This window comes from Mytilus galloprovincialis, chromosome 6, assembly GCF_965363235.1.
Source record: "Mytilus galloprovincialis chromosome 6, xbMytGall1.hap1.1, whole genome shotgun sequence".
NCBI classification, from domain to species: domain Eukaryota; kingdom Metazoa; phylum Mollusca; class Bivalvia; order Mytilida; family Mytilidae; genus Mytilus; species Mytilus galloprovincialis.
Genome location: NC_134843.1, coordinates 4,109,619 through 4,133,346, shown reverse-complemented (window position 1 = coordinate 4,133,346; position 23,728 = coordinate 4,109,619). Strand labels below are relative to the sequence as shown.

Here is a 23,728-nt window from a genome sequence, read left to right as displayed (position 1 = left end):
CGGACCAATTCCCCTATTTCGAGCTTTCTGCGATAAAAGTCGCAGGCTCGACAAACAACATACTAATTTCAGTCAGTTTTTAAATGTTTTGAACTTGAGTCATGGCATAGATATGACTGTAAGTGCACAGTTTGTGCAGATTATTAATTTATAAATTATGGTAAACAAAATTACCAATTATAGTGTATATGTTATTTATTAATATATTTTACGCTATGCAATTTGCCAGCTTTCTAATGATGGTAAGTTTACATTTTTATATGCTTATATTAGCTTTAATGTCTGGATTTTCATGATTATAATCTGCTAATTACCACCATGTTTATAGTGCTTCATTTTGTGTGATGTACTTATTTCATGTGTTTTATGAGTTGTATTATTATGTTTTGAGTATGTCGGTTAAAAGCTTTTTTAGAGCGTATGTTATGTCTATATGTTTGTACACTATGCCGACTCTTAATAAACTTCGGCGGCTTATTTATATCTATATTTAAAAAATTTAAATGTTCATTTTCTATATGTTTCCGCCTTCAGCTCATAATCGAAGATCTTTGTTTTTCCTAAACTCATGAATGCGCCATTCCATCCAAAGCTTCGCATAGTTGATGTATCGATACTGAGTGAACACAGAAGGGGTGCAGTTTTACGTCACTTGACCCATGATGGAAGTATTATATTGTCAAGATGATAATTCCATACTTTACTCAAATAGGAAATTGTCCCTAAGTGACTGTTTTTTTCAGATTGGAAAAATAAGATCAAGGTGTGGTCGACTCGTGAATCATAATTCTAAGCTGGAAAGCGTAATACGAGCTAAATATTTAAAAAGAATAATTAAATTTAAATTTTGTGCCATACGTCATCGCTATATACCTATATAACATAGGTAACAACATGCTGTTGAAGAATAATTCTTTGTATTACTAAACAAAGTTACATATTTAAACTTATAGAATTTTTAATATTTTATAAAAAATGCGCATTTTTAAACATTATCTAAAACTAGATATATTTTTAATGCGGTGACCCTGCAAATAGGGTGGACTTCCGGAGAAGAAGAATATGTGCATTTATTCAAGGATTTGTATAGTACAAATCCTTGATTTATCGATATCGCAGAACGCATACATAATTTCGTTTGTGGTCCGTGTAAATATATGGGCGTACTACACCATAAGGTTATTTTATGATTTTAGTGTGGTGGTCAGACATATTTCGGATATTCCTACTGTATGAATAATAACCGAGAGGTTCGAAAATAAGGAAATTATAAATACCCACTGCTTATGTTATTTTTAGATTAGTTAACTGCAGCTTATGTATAAAGTTGCAGTGCATGGTGAACTTCTCACAAAGCTTTTACCAAAAACAAAAACGTGTTGTTCATTTGAGGAGTTGTGATGAAGAACACATAAAGTTATGAGGAACCGAGTAAACCGGGTGGTCAATGGTGAAAATGGACCGTCACCGTTAAACGAAAACAATGAGTTGAACGACAAGGACAAGTTCGTATCTAAAACACCGCGTAAGCTTTTTGCAGATTTGCATAGACACGCCATCAAGCTTGGACTAAAACCTCAAGACTTCCAACAACTAAGTAGTGTAAACGAAATTCAGAAATCTATAAACCGTGTAAACTTTTGCAGACTTTTTATAACGATTGCACGTATAGTTTTTGTCGCTATAATATTTATTTTTGTGACAGAATGGCCATTATCGAACACCCATGTAATAGTGTGGTGGTTTCAATGGTACAAATCTAATCCATTGAAGGAACCATGTGTTGTTTATGTACCAGAGAGCGTTACGGAAAATATAAAACCACCGTTAAACTGCGATTTTTGCAGGAACCTTCACCATGTGGATCATATTAATAATATCAGTATCAAAGATTTTGAAAGTCAGTATGCATATAGTGGAATACCTATTGTCATTAGTGATGGCACTAAAAATTGGACGGCATCAGAATTTTTCAGTTATAACTTTATGAAAGAAGTCTTTAGTCCTGGAAGTGAAGCACTAGACAAAGTGGAAAAAGATTGCCAGTTTTTTCCGTACAAAACGGATTTTAGTTCTCTTGGAAATGTGTTTGAAATGAGCGAGGAAAGAGCTTTCATGAAAGGCGAGGCAAAGCCATGGTATATTGGATGGTTAGTATATTTTATTAACTTGGTTATAATTAAGTCATCAAATTTTGGGTATTATAAAATGAATAAAAGTAAAATCACAAAAAAACGAACTCCGAGAAAAATTCAAACTGGAAGTCCTTAATTATCAAATGGCAAAATCAAATACTCAAACACATCAAACGAACTGATATTTTTTAGTTGGATAAGTAAAAACTCGATCATCTAAAGTATATCACAAAACAATACGGTTTATTTGTTGACAAACAAGCAGATATTCAGAGAAAGGTTGATACACTGTGTAATAGGAAATAGTCACCAGTTGTCCCTATCAAGATTTTTCATCAAAAGGTGGTCAAAGAATAGGCGGAAGTTCAATGTGTATGAAGAGAAAAATGTCCCTAGTAGGAAGAACTGCAAACCAATTTAACTGTTTATTTTGTGTTTGACAATTCAGGGAAGGCGATTTAGAAATCACACTACAGTGAGGTGAGGAGAAAGTGGACAAAACAAGGTTGATAGGGAGAAGACCAAGAAATCCCCTCCATAATCTCATAAATAAAGTAGTATACCGCTGTTCAAAACTCGTAAATCTATGGGCAAAAAACAAAATTGGGGTAACAAACTAAAACTGAGGGAAACGCATTAAATATAAGAGGAGAACAACAAGACCTTTAAGAGACTCGATCGGGTCTAATTTGTGGATCATTTTACAAACGTCAGAAATATTCGATCTGCTTCTTGGTAATAAAAACTCATCATAGATCCAGGACTATAGTTGAACTGCCAATTTATCTATCACATTAATTTACTATCGCAATTGTCAATTTTGCAATGTAGTTTGGGTTTGTAGCATTTCTATACTTAACTATGATTGGCTTTACTTCACATCAAAGTAAATCCAAGTTTCAAGAAAAATATAATGATATTCTATTCCATCAAAGTCCGTCGAAAGTTTTTAGAAATAAAGGCAGTATACCGCTGTTCGAAAGACATAAATCGATTGAGAAAAAAACAAATCCGGGTTACAAATTAAAAGTGAGATAAACACATCAACTATATGAGGAAAACAAAGAAACAACAGAAACACTGAAGTGCAACAAAAAAAAGTTTGATCAAGTTTACTTGGTCAAAGAAAACTTTGATAGTGACAACTGGTCCTTAATAATGAAAACGTATGCTACATAGATACATGTACCAGCGTCAAATACTCATCCTTCTGTATTTACTTTCAAGTGCGCTCGACAGTAAAAGTTTGGGGGACCAAACAGTGTAGGTTTGGAGCATCAAAAACAAAAACGTGCTACAATAGGTCGGACTTTCCAAAAAATGTTAACTTGTAACCTCCGATTTCGTACAGTTTCATAAATTATGAACGGATAATAATCAAAATAGCCAATGTCACATATAAAAACACAACACACATACCTTTATATTAAATGCTGCCAGACCACTGTACAGTTATAAACCAAAAATGTACAACAATAGCATGCCGTTGTAAAGGAGAAATAGAACAGGCCTTCCTAGTAGTCCCTAGTAGGTAGTCTTGAAATCAAATTTGAAAGGGACATTTAAACATGGACGTGCTGAAATTTCCAAAGAACTGTGTAATCAACAAGAAATAACAAGGAATTTACATTGTTTCAGGAGCAACTGCGATAATTCAGCAGCAAATATATTGAGACAACATTATACTAGACCATACTTTTTACCAGAGTTTTCAGAATCTAGCAAAACTGACTGGATATTTATGGGTAGTCCAGGCTATGGGGCTCATTTGCACGTAAGTAAATGGCTTTAATATTAGTGATCTTTTCAATTTTTTTGTGTAACGTTCATGTACTTTGCATATCTATAATACTAAAATAACGAGGTCCAATGTGTCAGCCGTCATGGGGTAAAAACGACAAATTAAAGATTTCAACTTTATATATAGCTAATATAGGACAATAGTGTAGATTAAAAATTACACCACTCCAGACCCTTTTGTTTTCTACATAGTAAATGTTGCCAACAATAAACAGGTTCCGGGTCGAATCCGATACCGATACCAATAGCATGTTCACCTGTTACCTATTATCTTATCTGTACGTTCCGCATCTGACAGGCGCACCACCAAACGGTGTATTTATGAGTTTGCTATATACACGGGTCATAATCACAGGGTTGACACTACTAAATTCAATCATTGTCAAATTTTTCCCTATTGTAGTATTTTAATCTGTTAGACTTTCTAAGATAACTATACAAATACTAAAAATCTGGACTTCACTATACAAATACTAAAAATCTGGATTTAAAATAAGGCGTATAGGTACAGTTTTCAATTTGTTAGCGGGCATAACGTACAACAGCGAATCAAAGAATTCAACTGTATTTATAACTTATATAGGACAATGCTGTTGATTAAAAAATACTCCATTCCAGACCTTTTGTTTTCCAAAGAATTAATATTACCAATAATTGATAAGTTCCAAGTCGACGGGATCACACAGAAAAGGTTTGAAAGCAGAGAAAACTGTGTATCTTATAATCGGCATGACTTCATCAAATGATATTACCAATACTAAAATAAAGCTTATGTATAGTAATATACTTTAATTCAGTCACGGACCAGCGATATCACGGGTGTGTTCTAGTATATATATATATAAGTTTAAGAAGGTCATTTACGGATACATCTCCTTAAAGAAGAGGAATATAATACTGTGAAAAATTGATTAAAATTCAAATTGTTTGACTGTATGAACGTCTAGTTATTTAAGATCATTTAAGTAACGGCTACATTGTGAGATTTACTTCTGATCAGAGTCCATCGATAACATATGGTAATGAGGAACACGATTTGATTTCTTTAGTCGTGGACTCGTGTGCACTTTCAATGGGCTGTTTTTATACTCGGAAACATTTATTATGCAAAGAAAATTTTGCCATAACAACCAATTATATAATGCTTTTTACTACTGAACAGTCTTTGATAAGACGGTAGATCAAGTTACGTGTATATTTTTTCTCCTTGTATGCCTTTTACAATTTGATTTTTGGCATCCATTTTGAATTACTTTACCAGCCAAGATGTTGTTTCTTTTTTCCAGATTGACCATGTAGATTTACCTTCATGGCAGGCTCAGATAACTGGTAGAAAAAGGTGGATTTTACAGCCTCCACGGGACTGCTATTTTCAATGTCCGCGACAGTTAGAAGTTATTGTAAATCAAGGAGAAATAAGTATGACATTGCCAAATATCCTCTTTTAAACAAATCATTTTTTTCGTAAAATATTTATTTCCTCTGATATTATCACTGATCTCGCGTAACCTCTTCCGTTCCATCTTCAGAGTTAAGCAGATAATGAAAATGTATCGACTGCATTTCTTTTTATCTGTCATCATCGTTCAGGTATTAAAAAAAAACCTCGTCAAATAAGTTTTAATATATCAGTGAGGCTTATAATAAACTCATCATAGATACCATAGATACCAGGATTGATAATTTATATTTGCGCCAGAAGTGCATTTCGTCTACATAAGACTTATCAGTGCCGCTCGAATAAAAAATTACCATATCAATGATGATTCATCATGTCAACACAGACGTGCTGACTACTGGGCTGGTGATACCCGTAGGGAATAGAAAACCACCAGGAGTGGCATCGATCAAATAATATTTGCCAGACGCGAGTTTTGTTCACAGATTCACCACTGACACAATTGTAATTGTAAACATCCCGAAACGGGCCTAGAAAAGAACTTTTGCGTCTCATTGCTATGGACGGTGCATGTACCATTCATGTAGGATTTAGAAAAGTTATGATAATTTTTTTAATGTCAAACCCAGTTTACTTTAGGCAGCAACCATTTGATTTTCTGGGGGGGGGGGGGTCTATGTTGTTTTTTTCGGGACAAATTTTTTTTTTTCGCCTGCGGCGAAAAACAATCTATTTTTTTTCGCAACAAGTCGAAAACAATTTTTTTATTTCAATTTTAGCATTATATATAGTGGCAGCTGAAGGTGAAACAAACAATTTTTTTTTTCTCAGAATCAAAAACAAATTATTTTTTTCTCCAAAAACTGGAAACAAACTTTTTTTCCAAAAAAAACCATAGCCCCCCCCCCCCCGAAAATCAAATGGTTGCTGCCTTAGAATTGACTATATCGACTATCACTTATGTTTGTAATCACGGAAATTTCAATACCCATGTTAGTTACTTTACTAAGTAGAAGGTAAAATCACAAAAAAATACCGAACTCCGAGGAAAATTTAAAACGGAAAGTCCCTAATAGAATGCATAGTTCTTTATTTCTACAAAGCATCCAAATTAAACTTGTTTGATAATTAGACTTCAAATATTTAGTATAAGTGTTTTTGCATCTATGTTATTTTCGCGAAACATGTGTTGGATTTTGATTGGTTTTTCATGCTTATTCTTTAAAAAAAACAGTACGTTCTTTATAATTATTAATATGGGAATCAATTTATTTTGGGGATCAGATTGTTATTGTAAATCAAGGAGAAATAAGTATGACATTGCTAGATATCACCTTATTAACTCATTGCTTTTTCATTAAAATATTAATGTCCTTTGCTGTTGTCATTTATCTCGCTTATAATTTTCCATTCCATCGACCAGTTAACTGCCCATTATTATTTTCAATGCATAAAAAAATGACTTATCAGAGTTCAACAGACAATGAATTAAAGATGTATCAACTGTAGTTCCTCTTTATTTTATCCTTATAGTGAAGATTTTTAAGAAATAATTCATGGAAGCCATCTTCCATGAATTATTTCGATTCTATTAAATAGGACAAATACGTTCATTAAAAAACTGAAGCGAGGGTGGGTATGCTGTGTATGTGGCTGTTCTTTTTTACTCCCTGTTAGATAAAGCTCAAATATCTTTATAAATATGTAACTTGCGTAGGTTATTTCGAGAATAACTGCTAGAAAAAACTTTTTAATTCTTTAAGTTCTCAAACCCAACATTTGTCATTTTTAATTTACATGTTTATCTCGTAAGCTTCCGTCAAATCAAAAGTTGACATTTTGTAACTAAGGAGCCGCCATGTTGACTTGCTGAAATGGGTAAATATGCGAATAATGCAATAGAATAGAAAATAAAACAAAACCTACCTCAAAAAATCAGTTTTAATACAATATCATACGAATTCCGAGGGTTCACGTAACAGAAAACTTTCAAGTTTAGCGGTTTCATTTGTATGACGTCATGTTTTGACGACTTAAATGCGCCAAAAAAGTTATTTTGTCTTTTTTAATTGCACTTTTTTAACAATAAAATCGGCAAAGGATATGCAAATAGGTTTCAATACATGTAGATTTACGTGGGAAGTATATTTTGACAGCCATTATTATGCATATCTCTGAGTCTGCGCTAAGAATATTTTATCGAGAATTTTATCACAGTGTTATTTACAAAGCTAAAGAAGCACGTCATATTAGAATCAGAACTAAAATAAATTTAATATATCAGGCTTGTGCCAGACGCGTATTTCGTTTGCAGACTCATCACTGACGCAAATGTAAAAAGAATTATAGAGTGTTACATATTTATATAGTTTAGAACCTCTCCAACTGGGACAAGACCCTACGGAAGGTGCGTGTAACACTCATGTTGATTTCAGAAAAGATATGATGCAATATATTTTTTAAGGTCAAAACCCACTTTAACTCTGGTAAAATTCTTATCATGGAAATTGCATTGCCCATGACAGTTCCTTTATTTAGTAATTTATATCTATAAAGCATCCAAAAATTGTTTAATTGTTGAATATTCAGGCTTCTAATATTTAGTATTTAACAAACAATGTTTTTCATCTATGAAATTTCGAAAGAAGTGATGCATTTTCATTTATTGTTTTGCGTATTCTAAATGGAAACAATACGTTCTTTATGATTATTTTATATTATACTACTACAATAACTGGAATCAAATTATTTTTGGGATCGAATTTGTTGATGGGTTTTCTAATTTCCATGGTCTTATTTAATTTTTCACCGTTATCAACATTCTGGTAATGATGTATAGAAGCAATTTAATATAATTGTAATGAAAATTTACAATTGATTAAACACAAACATAAGAATACCGTTATCTTTATGGTATAATGAATACATATAATTGGATTTATAAAGAATAATGAGAAGTTGATCAGAGGAAAATAACCTCATTTCTGTCAGTAGAAACTATGACTAATGTCTTATTATAATTTCAGTTGTTTTAGATACAAACAAGTGGTACCACTCTACACTAAATATAGGAGAAACTATCAGTATAACAATCGGATCAGAATATGACTAGAAACAATCATATTGTTAACTACAGCATGTTTTTACAGATACATTCCTTTACGTGAATTTTAGCAAAAGTTGTTCCTGCAGGACGATTGCTAGGTCAGCAAGAGACACGTTGAACAGATATACTGTATTTTGTTTAATTTTGATGATAATAATTTACCGGCCAATGAGCTACATTGCAGCCAAATTCTCACTAGTATGTTCCAATATGTCTGAACAGGCCATAAAGAGAGGTTTCTGTTATATACGATCACCTATACCTTCTTTTTTTTATCCAATTAAGGTATGGTACTGTAGCAACTGTCATTCGGACGAATGAGTTTATCAACAAATCCTTGTAAAACTTTATGACAATGCTTATTACATAAGTATAACAGTATTGCGTTGGAGCTTTTGGTCATTCTATTTTTTTGAAAAGACCAGAACAGTGGGGCAGAACAATTCTTAATAAATTATATATATTTAGGTGATTTGCTTTCCCTCAATATTGCAGTTCTTAAACTTCTTATACAAATGAACCTGTATTAATGGAAATTATGTGGAAGCTATCAAGGTAACGTTTGAAAGCTAGAGAACAACTAACATCACCATGTCAAAAACAAAAAGACGACGAATAGACAAACAAACAAAAATCCGTAAACTCAAACTAAACACCGAGAAACATGAGCCCACCAAAATCTGGGGGTAATCATAGCCCGAAATGTTAATTTTTCTTATATATTTGGTAGACAAGTTCCCTACGCCGTATTTCTATTCATATAATACCAAAAACTGAATCTTTTATAAATGTTTCTGTAGACGATTAACTTTGTGAAAATGAATAAGACTATATCGTTGTAATTTAGTTTCATAGGTAACATATGAGTATCTGACAAACTCCGATAATTTATATTATTAAAATGAAAAATTTACTCAGGATGTGTACTCTTTATTCGATAGACAGTTTGTTTGTTTATGATTTACTTATAATACCAGTCCTTTTTAGCATTCCATTGTCACAAATAACGCATACTTTATAGTACTTCATATTTATATTATGGTCGTCTTCAAAGAACTGATATAAAGGTATGTTTAATACAAGGAAGATTTGTAAAACATGGATTTATATTCATGGAAATTAAGTTTCAGTTTTCCATAATGTAATGTATTAGCGGTTTAAGTAGTGAATGAAATGATAAAAAAATAAGAATGTTTTTTTTTAAACTTTGCTGTCATTTGTTTGCTTTACTTTCTAATATTTATGTATTTTATCTAGATCGACTTGAGTACTGTGATTTTATCATTTTTTTTTTATATATTATTTATCAATAAGTATAACGAATCCAAAGCATCGATTTTTTTTTTATAATTATATTTTTCGACTGTATGAAGTATGTTTATTTAAGCAATATATGTGTAGATTTTTTCCAAATAAAAAAAATTAAAAAAAATATTTGATATTTATGACGTTCAATATTGAAGTTATTTTTCATTGAAATTAATTAAGATATATATCTTCTTTTTTTTTTTTTTTTTTTATCTTAAACATAATAAAACACCTCTTAAAACACAAGTATTCTGATGAAAATTGCTATTATTGAAGCACAGGCCAGAGAAAACATCAAAATGACCGAAAGACCACTCTTAAAAAGAGCAGCATATCTAAATATTGCAATTGTGGTTAAAGTTCTTACCATGTTTCAAAAGGCTTCTGCTATCAAATACGATCGATCCTCTTAAACTGAGGAAAAACAATATTTATCAATGTATGGCTATGCTTTTTATCAAATATGTTCAACAACAGCTCAGTATTCAGTGCTTCGGTACTGACACGATTTAACAAACTTTACTAAAATTGTCTGTTTATAAATTTTGAAATTATTATAAAACTTAGGCTTCAACTCCCTCAGGCAAAGTTGGCTTTAGATGAATTTGGCTATTTTTTTTTAGGTATTTTTGACATAAAGCTCGTCAACGATTTTCGGTACTTATACATCTTCGGATTTCAAATGTTTGGCTTTGAGCGTTCCTGATGAAGGTAAATCCAGAAAAGCGCTTCGGACGCAATACATTATAAAACGTGTTGTTGTTTTCCATTTTTTTCAACAAAATGATTCTGACATGGATTGTGTGAAAAAAAAAAGAAATACAAATTTATACAGAATATGATGATACTTTATTGCATGTATTATAAAACTTTTTTTCCAATTCAGCAATATGCATAACCTGTGTATTTCAATAATCAGGCATGTTATAAATATAACATAATTGATTGTTATATTCTTGGTTTGAACAAAATGTATTCAAAATAAATCAAACAACTAAGGATAATAAGCATTAACAATTACGATTCAGAAACCAGTAACACTACACTGCCAGTTATCTATTTAAATAAGAATATGTGGTATGATTTCTAATAAAACAACTCTCCACCACAGACCTAATGACTTTGAAGTTAACAAATATATTGGCCATTCAGGCATTCAACAATTAGTTAATGTCATACCGTTTAATGTCTTTAGCAAATAATACAAGTCTAAATACCATTCTCACATCGAATTATAAGTGGTATCAAGTAATCAAGCAGTATTGAAGCAACACCTAATAAAACAGTGGCATTTTATAAACATTCTTTCACAACTATTGTAATTTTTAATATATTTCCTTGGTAAAATACAGTATGCAATCAGACACATTTCATGGACCAAAAACAAAGCATGTCTGCATCTGTTAATACACACACTTACACACACACAGACACATACTAAATGTGTTAAAATACAATAGGCGACCATTAAAAATCAAGATTTAAAAAAATCAGCTATATACAGAACTAAATTGAAAAGTGCAAAAATAGTGTGTACCCTATCATATAACACAGAACTGTGTAATAAATAAGAATAGATAATTGTTTGTTGATTTTTTGTGAATAAGGCTTGATTATCAATTTTAGTAAAATGCATTGGAATGTAAGACAACTGAAATAAGCAATTGAAATATTGGCACGAAAAAAAAAAAACAGTTATAGCATACGTCTGATTAACAATAATTCGTATAAAGTATTATACTCTGGACGGTCGCAAATAAGTGGAAAAAAGCCTCATTAATTCAATGGTATTTTTCAAATTAAATTCATCTGTTGAATAATAACTTTAAAAAAGAATAAAAACATTCAGTTCAATCATGTATTTGTCCATAACACTGCATTTCACATACATGATATTTAACAGTATTAACAGTTAAAAACATATGGATACAGGCACCAGTAAGCATATTTACATTCAGCAACAATAACAAAATATACAGATGACATGCTAAAAGGATTAACTGTAATTTTGAATTACAAATGAGTGAGTTCAAAAAAAATAATCTTAAACACTTACAAAAATACATTTGATTTCTCATGTACAATACACACAAAAAAATGTGTACTTGATCATTTCTGATATATGTATAAATGGCCATCAGAACTTTTAGTTTTTGGAAATATAATGCAATCTTTTAATTTCTTTTTGGATCATGCATTCATCATGAATTGTTTAAACAGTATGTAACAACCCTTAGAAACCTTCGAAAAAGGGCAAAAGTGCACTCAAATTCTACTTAAATCTACAGGTACCATATAAAACAAGTCAGCAGTAAATATTTTAAAAACAACTAAAAACAGCACTAATAATAAGTACAGAAACAACTAATAATAAGTACAGAAACAACTAAAAACAGCACTAATAATAAGTACAGATAGAAAATAAATCAGTGGTTAATATATATGCATAGAAAGTTCACATACAATAAGAATAGTATTGTTTATCTTTTGTTTCAAAACACAATATATTATGTTCATGCTAATTTGTATATATACTTTACAGCAGGCACTGAGTTTTCAATTTATTTATATGCATGTTAATTAATCGTATTCCTACAAATCTTTTTCACCATTATTTCTACTGAATGATTTATATGAATATATTTACATATAAAGCTTGCACAAAAAGTAAAATTACAAAAATACTGAACTCCGAGGAAAATTCAAAACCGGAAGTCGCTAATAAAAAATTAAAGGGTTTTGCATATGATGGCAACTGAGTTTTTAAATGAAGAGAGATATATGACTTTTCTTAGTAATAATAAATAAATTATTGTAAATATTTCCCCCTTTTTAACAACTCATTCTCTCTCCATCAACTGCTTACTCCAACTCAACATTTTTACTTTTACAAGCTAAGCAAATCAATTAAAGACAATTACTCCAAGCCTAAAGACATTTAATAAATTTCAGTAATTACACATTCATATTCACGTTTACTTTCATTTAGTATAATAAATCCATTTGAGGTAAAAAAAAAAATAAAAAAAATAGGAACACACACAAAGACCGCATTACCATTAACAACTTAACCAATTTTCTGTACTTTTAGGGCCGCAAATTCAGATTTACCAATGTTATAATACATCTTCATTCCTATGTCACTGCCTCGGTAGCTATGACGGTGCTTCTCGTTATACAGATACAATTTGCACACCAAATTTCAGGTATTTTAGAAGGCGCCAATATATAGGTTCGAACCCATTTTACCATGTGTTATTCATTGTTTTGACTGGGTATATTTGAATTCGTATCTTCGTGGCTTTTGTGCTATCATTATTTTTGGTAATTAATAATATCCATTTTATTAATATTCATTTTACTTTTTGTATGTACAACTCATTGTTCCTAGCCCTTATGTTATAGTTGACACATATTATGTGTCCTTGCCCGTTTCATTCTACTTTGTTCTCTCTGGGTGTACATTTTCAATTATAAGATGGGAGTTAAAAAAAATCTTTATTGATACCCTATTTCCTTCTGTGTTTTATGAAATAAATAGACTATAATATTTTGGGACAAATATTAAAAAAGTTTTAAAGTTAAATATGACGTATTTAATCTTGAATATCCAATGCAAAGATTTAGAGTCAAAAGTGTCGATATTTAACTCCAATCTGTTGTAGCTGCTTTTTGACTTCAGATAGATTTCCGACCTTCTTTGTATGGTCATCAGACTTAACGAAAATTTGTCAAGCTGGCTTTAAGCATGTTAATGGTTAGTGGTGAACGTACATGACACTTATGATAAGCTTCGAAAATGCGTTCGGTAGTTGACCCCATTATCTAGGAAACTCTTATATTACAAAGTGAACATTGTCTAATGTATATTTACCCCATATTTTATTTTTATATTTTTATGTACTGTAGAGGATTATAATACATTATATAAATGATGCACTTGAGTAACTAGAAACTTTATCGCTCACCTTGTATTTAAAATTGGTTAACATGGTTATTGTGGGGCAAAGACTCCTCTAGAACCGAACTGATGAGTTCGGCAGTATTGACTTTTTGCTGGTAATTTTTAGCTTTTTACAGCATCTAACTATCTTCTTTAGTTTCAACAACAATTCAACAAATTGGATCAAGTCGTCGACATTCAAACGAGATAACTTCTGTTAGGAGTATTTTGATGGTTTTGTCCTGGAGACCAATTTGCTGTCTTTAGTCGCTCTTTACAATATTTTTCTAAATACATGTAATAGCAAAAAAATCGCTCATCGAACTTATTTGTTGTTCTGAAAGAAATACCCCATGGATGACAGGGATAATGTTCGGTTCAAATTGGCCTAGTGGTTTCAGAATTGTTTTTGTAACAGTTACGGACGACAGATGCTAAGTCGTGGCAAACAGCTCATACAAGCTCTTTGTGCAAGGGGAACACAGACATGTTTCAAATATTTTATCACCTTACATATTGAAAATTTACGTTAGGCTATATTCCGCCATTTCCGTACAATTAGTCAGCCTTATGTAAAAAACACAATTGAATCCTTGTATTGTAAAATATGAAATCAATTCAACCATTTTACAATTTTCGTATAAAAAAAACTTATCAGTAAAACTTAACAATATATTCATTATCTTTCTTTCTATCTTGTAAGATTCCATTTCTTTAGGGAGGACATCTACATATCCATAGCTACAAAAGTTAAATATATTCATAAATATCTTAATGCAAATACTATATATTTTTTATGATATTTGAGGCTAGATTGTTGACACAGTATTTGAAAAATGACCAATAACCTTTATATTCTTATTTCCTTACTACCGACACACATGTTGTTCAAATTAGTTGGCACAAAAACTAACTGCTATTTGAAATTTTAAAGTGAACATTATATTAACAGAAATTGAAACTCTACATAATATAATCTAATGAAAACAACACATAATACACTTCGTGGGCCCAGATCGAATTTTTGGATTTACCGTCATCAGAAAAACTCAAAGCCATGCACGACAGAGAAACAGTTGACGATGAGAGTACATGAAAGCCAAACATAATTTAGTCAATACTTTCAGATATTTCAATAGACATATAATTAAAACAAGGATGCACGTGTTGTCGTAGTAAGCATACTCCTACTCGTAAGTCAAAGTATAAGGAACTAGGTGTCCAACGAATCAAACTAATTTGCAGCCAATCAATATTGAGCTACTAACCAAAATGGAAGTCATTCTATTCAGTCGTCTATAAGATTGTTGGTTCGTTGATTAGTTGTTTGGAAGGAAAATTGACGATCCTATAGTCAATTTAGATTAGAGTCGAACACACCAGCCACGTGCGAGATTCGAACTCACAACCTGAGTGTTGACATGCTAGTGATACGATACTTGGACTACTTAGACCCTTGGTCATCAAGGTCCCGTAGTATAGGACAAATGTATAACGACATTTAAGTTCATTCAACATATTGACAAATTATCGGTAAACAGAAAATAAATGGATTTGACAATTTTTTTCATGCTATAAGACTTGGAAATATTGATCATTTTAAAGTATGTGTGATGCTGTCCGAGTTTAAGAGACGAAATTTATGTTATGGTAATTTTTCTTTCTCTTATCGACATTAACTGTTTGCCCATGATTGATAATATAAAAAAGTACATAAATTACAGGTCCAATGTGTTCAGTTCGCCCCTTTTTCCTTCAGAAGAAAAAAACCCGGAAAAATAAATAAATAAAATTAGACAACTTACATTGATGACCAGTTCTGTGTTGTCTTGCTCCTGTTATAAAATTAAATAAAAACCATATTTTATACATATATAATACAGCATAATTATTTAGTGAAATCACTAATAATCTCGATTTCTATGGTACACTCTCAGAGAAGTCTTATATTTATAATGAGTCGTGGTTTCGTATATGTAGTAAGTAGGAAGTGTTATAATACTTAATATCTTTAGTGAAGTTGAATTTAATTACTTTTTTTTAATTCAATAATTATTTTACCTTAGATTGTCGTTTAATGTTTTGGTTGTTGACAACATGTGTTTATGTGGGTAGAAGTAACGGTGTAGAAAAACATGTGTTTATGTGGGTAGAAGTAACGGTGTTACTGTAGAAAAACATTTAAGTTTGTATATTTCATGCTTGTTCTGTTGATTTCATCTACTTGATGAATTTCCCTCGATTTTGGTTTGTGACCCAAATTTGTTTCTGCTTAATCGATAAGTGACTATTGAACAACGGTATTCTACTATTTCCTTCATTTATATTATTGGGGACGTAAGTGCGTGTTAGATAAATTGTTGAACGCGTCAAGAATTAACCAGAAGGTTTAGTTAGCTATCTTCAGAAAACGCCTGTTCCAAGTCGATATGACTATGAGCTATTTTCCAGTCTTTCTTCCTGGTTGTTGATATAGTCAAGCACTTGATTTTGTCAGTTTTAGGGACTTCAACCTTTTGAATTCATCTTGATGTTCGGTATTTTTGGTAATACATTTATAACAGAAAAATATATTTTCAATATTGAAGTATCTTTACTTGTCACAATCTAATTAAAAACCGATCTCTCATCGCTCCTGTTTCTGATATGTCGCGTGGGAGATCTAACGAAACCCGCTTTGAGGTCACATGTGAGTGACCTCGTAGGTGTGTCTTTTTCAACCAATGAAATTGAGTCTTCCACGATCTTGGAAGTTTAACGTAAGGCAAAGGGATGTAACTCATTTTATTTACGACGAAATCGTCAGTCAAAATAATTCATAAACTTTTTTTGATTGGCTTATTAATAGGTCGTCAACTCATTTGCACATCTTTATAAATTCATGACTTTTAGTTCACTCACATGTGACCTCAAAGCCGGTTTCGTTAGATCTCCCACGCGACATATCAGAAACAGGAGCGATGAGAGATCGGTTTTTAATTAGATTGTACTTGTCATTTGACAATTTACAATCTTGATCGAATATCTTATTTGTAGTTTTACATAAATTAATGATGTCCAAAATTCTAAAATTGATAGGTAATTACAATCATTGATAATCGCATACCATGGATAAAGTATGTAAAATCTAGTAAAAATAAAATGCTCCGCAGGGCGCAGCTTGATAGGACAGCAGAGGTCGAACCTTGAACAGTTGGGGCAAGTATTAACTCAACATTCAAAGGTTAAAGGTTTTAAAATTTTTAATAACTTTTTTATACTATCCAGGATTTGTACCAAACTTCGACTGAAGCTTGTTTATGATCAAAAGCTAGTATCTAGAAGGACATTTTGTTAACATTTTGTACCTATTAACCATATTTTACTTATAAATGGACTTATTTTTCTCCCAGTTTCACATACAGTCTGCAGTTAAAGTTTTTAAAACATTATTAGATACATAAACTATCAATGATTTTTACCAAACTTGGACAGGATCTTCTAACAATCAAAAGATAGTATCGAGAGGAATATTTTTATTGACCCCCCTTTTTTGTTGAGCCTGCGATTTACAGCAAAAGTAGGCGAGACACTGGGTTCCGCAGAATCCTTGCGATTTTTTTTTATTCCGCTTACGATATAGGGAGAAAATTTTCTTTGAAATTTTGTAGCGCAACAGTGTATGTTAAGTCCTCTTTGTTTACATGCCCTGGGTATGATTTTGTAAAATCTGAAATTCATAGGATCAGACTAGTGCTGTTCCTATATGAAATTCTAATTATTTAATTTTAAAAGCATGTAAAACTATAACATTATTTATATAATAGTTCTTGAAAAAGCAGGTTATTATCGTGATATATGGACTGCCCACAGGACAGTGGTATTGACTAAGATAGTGATAATGACTGAGCCGAAGGCGAGGTCATTATCGCTGTCGCAGTCAATACCACTGTCCTACGGGCAGTCCATGTATCACGATAAAAACCAGTTTTTCAAGAACTATTATGTTTATTTCATTGAGAAACTATGTTTTGGAAAATTCTCATAAATTCAAAATGCCTTAAGCGAACTCGAGTAGTTGTACGATTTCTATGGCAAAGAGTGAAGACCAGTCGTAGTAATACTGCCATTCATTTTAGTGCAATTTATCAGCATATAAATACTTAATCAAGTTCTCTTTAATTTTATAATTAACAAAAACATATGATTAACAATTCAACAACTTAAATATAATATTAAAAATAGGAACATGTTTTATAATAGGTACATGCATCTCTCTAAACAGAGAAACCACGCCCCACCGGTCATTAACAGAGAAACCATGCCCCAACGGTCATTATCAGACGGAAACCACGCCCCAGCGGTCATTATCAGACGGAAACCACGCCCCGCCGGTCGTTATCATGTAAAAGTTTGTTAACGACCGGTTTTCTGGTCCGTTTTGTTCTGTTAATGACCGATGGAATTTATTACTGAAGAATAATGAATGTCATGTGACCCCTTTTTATCCAATAAGAGAATCTTATTCTCAACCGATATGAAATAAATTACAATAATCCAGAAAGATTCTTAAAATAATGTGCAGATCTTTTGCTTTAAAGGAAAGAAACTCTTTCAAACCGTGGAGAAAAATATATTTACTTAGAGGAACTGGCTGCACATCTACATAGTATCCAACTCTTTGTCTTAGTCCTTCCAAAACCTGCTGATTATGTCGCTGTCTACAGCTAAATGTTACATGAGCCTCCATCATTCCTGAGTTTGTACTTGGCCTCATGTCTATGGTGATGTTGCCAACTGGTATTCCATGAACTGCCTCCCTAATACCTGTGCCTCCTCTTCCAAAGAATCGACCAGTATGTTCTGTTCTCAGTGATCCAATGTGAACAGATTCGCCAAGAGGACGCTGGGTGATTGGACAAATTTTATCTAACATATCTTCTCTCACATGTCCAGGGGGGAGCAATTTGGTTGATAAAATGTAAATAAGCCGGTCTGCACTTCCAGTGTTATTTCTCATAAACATGTTCATTTCACTAAGTTTTGCATGAAACTCTTTGAGTAAAGCTCTACTGCCATCAAAATTCACAGTGCTGGTATAATACTCATGAGCCTTTTGGATATTAGGTTGTGTAATGGTACTCCATGCTAAAATAATAAATGATATAAATCAAATGTATCTTTTTAATAATTGAAATTTACCAGTAAATTAAATTTGATTGGAATTGGTTCAGTAGTTTTAAAGGAGAAGTTTTTTTAAGTTAGAAAACATTATTAACACATTGTGTAAAATTGTTCTTAAAGGGCAACAACTCTTTAAGGGGTCAATTGACATTTTTGGTCATATATAGATAAAGGCAGATGTGGTGTGAGTGCCAATGAACTTATTTGCAGATCTTACTTTGCTGAACATATCTTCTGTTTACAGCTTATCTTTATTATTAATACTATTAAAGATAATAACCAAAAACTGCAAAATTTCCTTAAAATTACCAATTTAGTGGCAGCAACCCAACAATGGGTTATTAGATTCATCTGAAAATGTCAGGGCTGATATAACTTTACCTTATGAACACTTTTACCCCCATGTAAAATTTGCTCTAACTGCTTTGGTTTTTGAAATAAAAGCCAAAAACTGTATTTTACCCCTATGTTCCATTTTAGCCATGAGTGACAGCCATGTTTTATGACGAAACAGAAAAATAAAACACAAACTTTATTCTAGACATCCTAAGGATCATTCAGCTTGAGTTTGGTTGGAATTGGTTCAGTGGTTTCAGAAATAAAGAATTTTTTTAAAAGTTATAAAACATGATAAACAAATTGTGAAAATTGTCCTTGAGATATAAGCAAAAAACTGCATTTTACCCCTATGTTCTATTTTTACACATGGCGGCCGTGTTTTTTTGACGAAACAGAAAATAAAACACAAACTGTATTCTAGATGCCCAAAGGATCATTCAGCACAAGTTTGGTTGGAATTGGTTCAGTAGTTTTAGAGAAGATGTTTGTAATAGTTTACACCAGACGGACGACGACGGACGCCAAGTGATGACTAAAGCTCACAATTCCAACGGAACGGTGAGCTAAAAAGTAAACTTCTTCCAAATGTGGACAAATCAAACAATTTTCTTCAGAAAAAAAAATATATATGTACACAAGTTTTATAATGAAAACCATCCATTTAGTTATAAAAATATATGCATCATTTTTTTTTAATTTGAGGTTTCATATGACTTTAAACATTTTTATTCTTTTATGTCATACTAGTATACTAAAATGGGTTTTCTTTTATTTTGACAGAAAATCGTCAGATACGATATTTATTAATGGACACTCACACTCAAAAGTAAAAAATAAACAGGTCTACAACGCCGTGATGAAAAGAAAGAAAAAGACTAAAAAAACAATCAACAGTATGCATCTCACAACATAGAAACTAAATACTGAGCAATAAGTACTCGATCGATGTGTACCTTATACTCTTCAAATAATGTTGAAACTTCTGTATGAATAAAGAAATTTATAAGTAAAATATATCTATTCTTATGGCATTTTGATATTTTTAGGTCTTAGAACTGTGTACTTTCCTCTCATATATAAAAATTTGGGCATGTACCAACAAACCAACCCTCTTTAAAACACGTAGAATCCTTATTATTACAACGTTGGTTTGTAATTGACTAGGTTGTTTCAGAGGAAGTGGGAACATGTTTAAGGACGGTTGCAAATTGATGATAACAGTACAGGTAGGTGAATGAACTACAAAGGAAAATGTCGATTCGTCTAACTAAAATAATTAACCCGTGAACATTTCTTGAAACCAAATAATTTCATGTATATAATGGATTGGGAAATAAGGTTTTTTTTCAACTTATTAAAATCCCTTTCCACTTTGCGGGTGCGAGTGGTGCCTTGAAGCGGCATTATCCTGTTCTTTTTCGAAATCTACAAGGATTTTTTTACGTGCAAGAGATATGGCTCTCTCTTTACACGGGTCAGCCATTTATCGTCCCCTTCCGACGGATTATCATTGTTTCCTCAAGACCATACTCGCAAATGGTGTCAAGGGAGAGCCGAAAATTTCATGTATAATGTAGAACGACCGTATTGACAATCTTTATGATAAAAACAAGTACAGGTACACCATGCAAATAATATTTAATGAATAAAAGCAAACAGTCTCTTGTTGAAATTGTGTCTATAAATATATTAGGGGATTTTCAATAATAGAAAATACGTATTATGCTACACAACAAAAGACTCAGCTGTACATCAGACATTTCATTTTGAGAAATGGGCATTTTAAATGACGGGTAACATTATATCTATAAGACATACAAATTAATCAATTGTTTGCAGTAAGTTTTATTATGTTATATCCTATTACCTTGGTTGACAAATTCTGCGCATGAGCATGAGCACACTGCTTTTGTAATTCTTTTAACATCACTTTGGCAAATTAATGGATTTCGTCTTGTTGGCCCGCTGGTTTTGTTTAAAAACTCCTGAAATCTACCCCTCCACCGTCTGTCATGTTTCAAGCAAATTCCTTGAGCTCCTGTAGCCATCCCACTTGTTCACTTGCACTATCTAGGGATTTTCAGCAGTGAATCGCAAACTGCTGTCAAAACAATATAATATAATTTTTCGCTTGATTTACATGAACATAACACATAATAAAATAACGTGAAACAGATAAAGAAACATTTACAAATACATTCTACAAGGAAGTAGAATCAAACTCGACAAGGTTCAAACACCATTAAACATATCACGTGACAACACAAAGTGTAAACTAGCGGCATATTTGATTAAGCGACTTTGCATACATAATTTTTTAAATGCTAAATTTGTACTATCCAGTTTCGGGAACCTATTATAATTTGGACAAACAGGTTAAAACCTTTGGCTAGTTATCACCAACATAAAATTATAAGTTTGGATTAAACAGAGAACTCACTATAATACATTAAGTAATGGTTCATCAAGCATTGCGACCGAACCGTGAATGCAATTTAATACATGTCATAGAACTGCACAGCAGTGATAATATCCATTTCATTTATAACAGACGGAAAAGGTAAGAAAAAAGAAACAGATTTATCAAACTGGTTTATTAACTTCCTTAAACAATACCATGCACTAAGAAAATGAACAATTGAAGTATATGGCTAACACCATAATATATATACATTGTATTTGCTAATAATATAGCTTTCGGTGATCGATGTTATGCTATTCCTCGTCGGCTTTATCTAAGGTTTGTAACACAGGAAACGAAGTACGTATTTGGTAAGAAGATGATGTACTTTTGAGATAACTGATTTTTTTAAAAATGCTAAAGTAACAAAGATACCACGGTCACCAGGAGCCTTACTTTTCGAATTATGAAAAACTTTGTATTTGTTACAGACATTTTCTAAATTTAGGCATTTTGTAAAATGCCTGAAAACTTTAGGTATTTTATAAAATGCGTGCAAGATTCAGTCATTTTACATAATGAATTATTTTTCCATGCATTTTACAAAATGCCTGAAATTATTGTATAGAATTAAAAGTACTTTCCTTTTATGTATGTATTAGATGTTTGTTTTAACGATAGTGTCGTTTTTTGTTGCATCCGTTTACTAAATGTTTGGTTCTTATGACTTTATGTGTATATATATATGTTGTGTACAAGTTATCATTTTATATGAATTTGGTTAAATATACTTACCATGAAATTACATTTATATTATATAGAATATGTTTGCTTTCACAACATGTTCTCATCGCAATTAACTAGGTGATTAAAAATTACATCCATGAGATGTACTCACCTACGTCATAGTTCACCTGTGTAACATACACTAGCTTTAGTTTTAATTTTTGCGTTCAAGAGAACGCATGTTTCTCGTCGGCAAGGATTTTTAACAGTTTACTGTTGAAAATCCTTATGTTTTATAAAAGACATTATTTGTTTTCGGAATATCGGTATACGATTAATTTAATGTGAATCAGAATACAGCGCTTCTGCCAAGTTTCTGATATGCACGTTTTCGTCATTTTTACAGCTTACGAGTCTGGAAATACGACGACATAGAAAATGACCTTTGTTTAGCCGCCATTTTCAAACATTAAATCGGGTCCGAGGAAAGGCAGAATTTAGCTGTCAAAATCGGACATGTTACGTGAGTGCTACGTTTTTAAAAAGATATGGGTCGTTTTCAAAAAATGTCGAATTTTCAGTACACCCATGCTAACTTTTTTATTTCTAATGGAAATTTCAGTCGTAATGGTTTAAATGAAAGCTTGTCGGATTTGTGATTCAGAACATTAATAATAAACACACCTTACATCTATTTTGATAAGATTAAACTGCATTTAAGACCCATTTAGGGGGTATTTGTCTGCGTACAGTGTCAGAAAAACACATTTCAAATGATTTTTTTGCGATTTTCTGATCGCCTTGATATCTGCAAAAGGGACTTTTTAAGAACGTTTAATATTACTCTAACGAAAAATCGTAGCTTCATTATCATTGTATGTAACATATTATCTACAAACTAAATTGAATCTGCGTACAGGAGGTTCATGTCTTTCCTGTTACCGCTACTTAAATCAGCCGTGAAATTATTCTCCCTATGAATATTGAATCAGTCGGTGTTGATCTCAAAAGTGCAAAGTAATCTTTACATTTAAAACGCCTCTTTTCTTGAACGAAAGTGTAGAGAAAAGAAATTTCAAGACATTTAGTGAAAAAAATATAGCGTACTTTTTTTCATGTCTATGCTGTTACCACCAATTTTGATTAAATACACCAACAGTATACTTGTAAAAAGTGCAATAACGTGTTGGAAACCAAATTCACAATAGAAAAACATAATCACTTCATCAAAGGGAGTAGTTACGTCACAACAGCAATCAAAAACGAAGAAATTTGTCTATCCTGTTATGTCTATCCTGTTACTATGGTTGCTATGGTTACAGTAACAGGATAGACAATTGTAGACAAAAACGTCGTTAATTTTTTTATCTTAACATATAGGTGCAAAACGAATGAAATATTTCGTTGT

At 31.9% G+C, this 23,728-nt stretch overlaps 2 protein-coding genes across 3 annotated transcripts in view; one reads left to right on the top strand and one right to left on the bottom strand.

Annotated features, from left to right (window-relative positions):
- The first annotated feature begins 1,301 nt into the window (after positions 1–1,301).
- On the top strand, positions 1,302–9,770 carry LOC143078739 (uncharacterized). Its single transcript, XM_076253688.1, has 4 exons — positions 1,302–2,150; positions 3,774–3,909; positions 5,222–5,354; positions 8,361–9,770. The coding sequence occupies exons 1-4, from the start codon at positions 1,420–1,422 to the stop codon at positions 8,444–8,446; spliced, it is 1,086 nt and encodes a 361-aa protein (XP_076109803.1). The 5' UTR covers positions 1,302–1,419; the 3' UTR covers positions 8,447–9,770.
- Positions 9,771–10,581: 811 nt separating this feature from the next.
- The window catches only part of LOC143078738 (uncharacterized), a 29,923-nt gene continuing 16,776 nt past the window's right edge, over positions 10,582–23,728 (bottom strand). The window contains exons 2-5 of one of the 2 annotated variants that reach the window (XM_076253686.1): positions 21,061–21,294; positions 18,312–18,818; positions 15,497–15,526; positions 10,582–14,432 (exon numbers count right to left, since the gene is read on the bottom strand). In XM_076253686.1, coding sequence (XP_076109801.1) covers positions 14,419–14,432; positions 15,497–15,526; positions 18,312–18,818; positions 21,061–21,241 — 732 coding nt within the window. In that variant the 5' untranslated portion in view covers positions 21,242–21,294 and the 3' untranslated portion in view covers positions 10,582–14,418. The remainder of the gene's footprint in view (positions 14,433–15,496; positions 15,527–18,311; positions 18,819–21,060; positions 21,295–23,728) is intronic. The other variant, XM_076253687.1, reaches the window with a different exon arrangement.

Excerpts from the sequence above, each read along its gene's own strand:
- LOC143078739 (XM_076253688.1), top strand. The coding sequence starts at position 1,420 with ATGAGGAACCGAGTAAACCGGGTGGTCAATGGTGAAAATGGACCGTCA. Across the intron at positions 3,910-5,221 it reads GCTATGGGGCTCATTTGCAC|ATTGACCATGTAGATTTACC; the intron begins GTAAGTAAATGG and ends TCTTTTTTCCAG. Across the intron at positions 5,355-8,360 it reads TGTAAATCAAGGAGAAATAA|TTGTTTTAGATACAAACAAG; the intron begins GTATGACATTGC and ends TTATAATTTCAG.